This window comes from Austrofundulus limnaeus, unplaced genomic scaffold (assembly GCF_001266775.1).
Source record: "Austrofundulus limnaeus strain Quisiro unplaced genomic scaffold, Austrofundulus_limnaeus-1.0 Scaffold926, whole genome shotgun sequence".
In the NCBI taxonomy this organism is placed as follows: Eukaryota; Metazoa; Chordata; class Actinopteri; order Cyprinodontiformes; family Rivulidae; genus Austrofundulus; species Austrofundulus limnaeus.
Window position 1 is genome coordinate 66,362 of NW_013953328.1, and position 2,277 is coordinate 68,638.

General features: G+C 41.1%; 1 protein-coding gene across 1 annotated transcript in view; it reads right to left on the reverse strand.

Annotated features, from left to right (window-relative positions):
* The window catches only part of itgb4 (integrin, beta 4), a gene marked incomplete in the record, with an annotated part of 38,952 nt that overhangs the window by 5,834 nt on the left and 30,841 nt on the right, over positions 1 to 2,277 (reverse strand). Inside the window, 1 exon segment of the mRNA XM_014029607.1 lies at positions 1,205 to 1,348. Coding sequence (XP_013885061.1) covers positions 1,205 to 1,348 — 144 coding nt within the window.

Sequence of the window (2,277 nt, forward strand, 5' to 3'; positions counted from 1 at the left end):
GGTACACTGTGGCCATGAGGGGATGGACATGGCCTGAAGATCGTACACTGTGGTCATAAAGGGATGGACATGGTCAGAAGATGGTACACTGTGGTCATAAGGGGATGGACATGGCCTGAAGATCGTACACTGTGGTCATAAAGGGATGGACATGGTCAGAAGATGGTACACTGTGATCATAAAGGGATGGACATGGTCAGAAGATGGTACACTGTGGTCATAAAGGGATGGACATGGTCAGAAGATGATACACTGTGGTCATAAAGGGATGGACATGGTCAGAAGATGATACACTGTGGTCATAAAGGGATGGACATGGTCAGAAGATGACCACACACACTATATTACATGCTCTTATATGAGATACGAATACGTATATGAGATATTTTGCTAACAGGTGGACGGGATTGATGCCAAAAGATTTAGTCTAATGTAGGTTTTGGGGAGTGCAGACCATGTTCCAGGTACCTGTGTTCTCCTGGGGTTAATAATGAAAGTCTTTAAAGATGCTTGGCTCTACTTTCAAACGTACATGCCCGTCAGATGGCAGTGAAAAAAAAATCTTGTGGCCATGAGGTGATGCATGACCATGACTTAATAATGCGTGGCCACAGCCATGTTGTGAGAGATACAGACATTACTGGAGTCAGATTATAGCCTGTATGGTTTTGTGTTTAACTGTTCAAAGGTGCACACTTTAGATTAATATCATTATTATGTGGTATCTGTTAATAACAAAGGTTCATCTGTATATTTTTTGGAGAAGTCACCTCCCTTTGGAAAATCTAACTGCTCACTTTTACTCAGTACTTTTACTTTTAATACTTAAGTAGATTTTGTGTCAGAAATTTACTTTTGATACTTCACTACATCAACTTTTCTTGGGAAAATGGGGGAGCACCAGGAAGCATGGGGGACCCCAGTTTTGGGGATGATTCCACACCACATCAAATTTTAGCTTAACATTTGTAGGCATTTTTGCTAAGTCTGCGTAGCTGTGGCAGTCCTTTTGATTTGGGTCATTGATGTGCATCCACTGGTTACACTCAGAGAGTTTAATTAAAATCTGTCCAGTTGTTCATGAGATATTTAAGACAAACACAGAAACATGCAGAAACTATTGCCTCGTCTCAGTTGGCCCAAGTGACCAATATCTGTAGTTATGAAACTATGGCTGAATCTGTTTTAAAATGTTTACCTCCARTGAGCAGCTGGTAGAGGACACAGTATCCCAGGATGTCCTTCTCACAGCGCGGCTCCTGCCAGCTGACTTTAAGCGCCGTTGGTCCCAGAGCAGAGAACACCAGTCTGCTGGGAGTTTCTGGCACACCAGGAGAGAGTCGAGCATCTGAGCGACACACAAAGGTAAGAGGTGAAGTTGAAGCTTTTTGATGGGGAGTAAGAGCCCAGTTCTAAATGATCCAAATCAAATGTATAAAACCACACAACAGATTCCATCATGTCATTATTTATTAGTCACAATAAACCAAACTAAACGCCGTGAGAGAAAATTTAAATCCAGCTGCAGTRCTAGCTGTTTGTAGAACCTCTGTTAGCAGCAGTGACTCAGAGATGATTGACTCTATCAGCCTGTCACTGGGTTGTGGAGGAATTTAGGCCCACTCTTCCTTACAAGAGTGCTTCAGTTTAGTGAGGTTTGCAGACCAATGTTTCTCCACAACTCTTTTAAATTTCCACCATTAGATATAAGTCAGGCTACAGTCTAAACTTTGACTTCTCTTCTTCACTTCTTTTGTTTTTAAGCTGTTCTGTTGTGTTTGGGATCAGTGTTCTGTTGCACAATGGCCCAATTTGGTCCAAGCATCATCTGTTAGACTGATGGTCTCACATTTGACCCTAGAATCATTGAGCCACATGCAWGAACCGTTGGTACCCACAGATTTGTTCTAAAGTTGTGCGTACGAGTGATTTAGAACTTGTTACAGTCAATTTTCTCGTGTTGTAAGATTTTTTTCAGATACAAACAAAATTCACGAGTGGTCCAGACCTGTGGTATATTTTACGTGCAGTCGGTTTGCTGTTATCCAGACTGATTTCTTCACTAATAACTTTATATTTTGCAGATGTCAGCAGCAGTGATAACGGTGCCTGCAAAGCAGGTACAGAGAAAAGTGGATAACTTATTTCTAGCAGTAGAACATTTATAGTACTGGTTGAAAGGTGGTTATTTTATTTAATTTATTCATATTTATGTTAACTGTGGTTGTACTGTCACTAACTGTACCAACCCGCACAACATTAATGTTAACAGCTGTT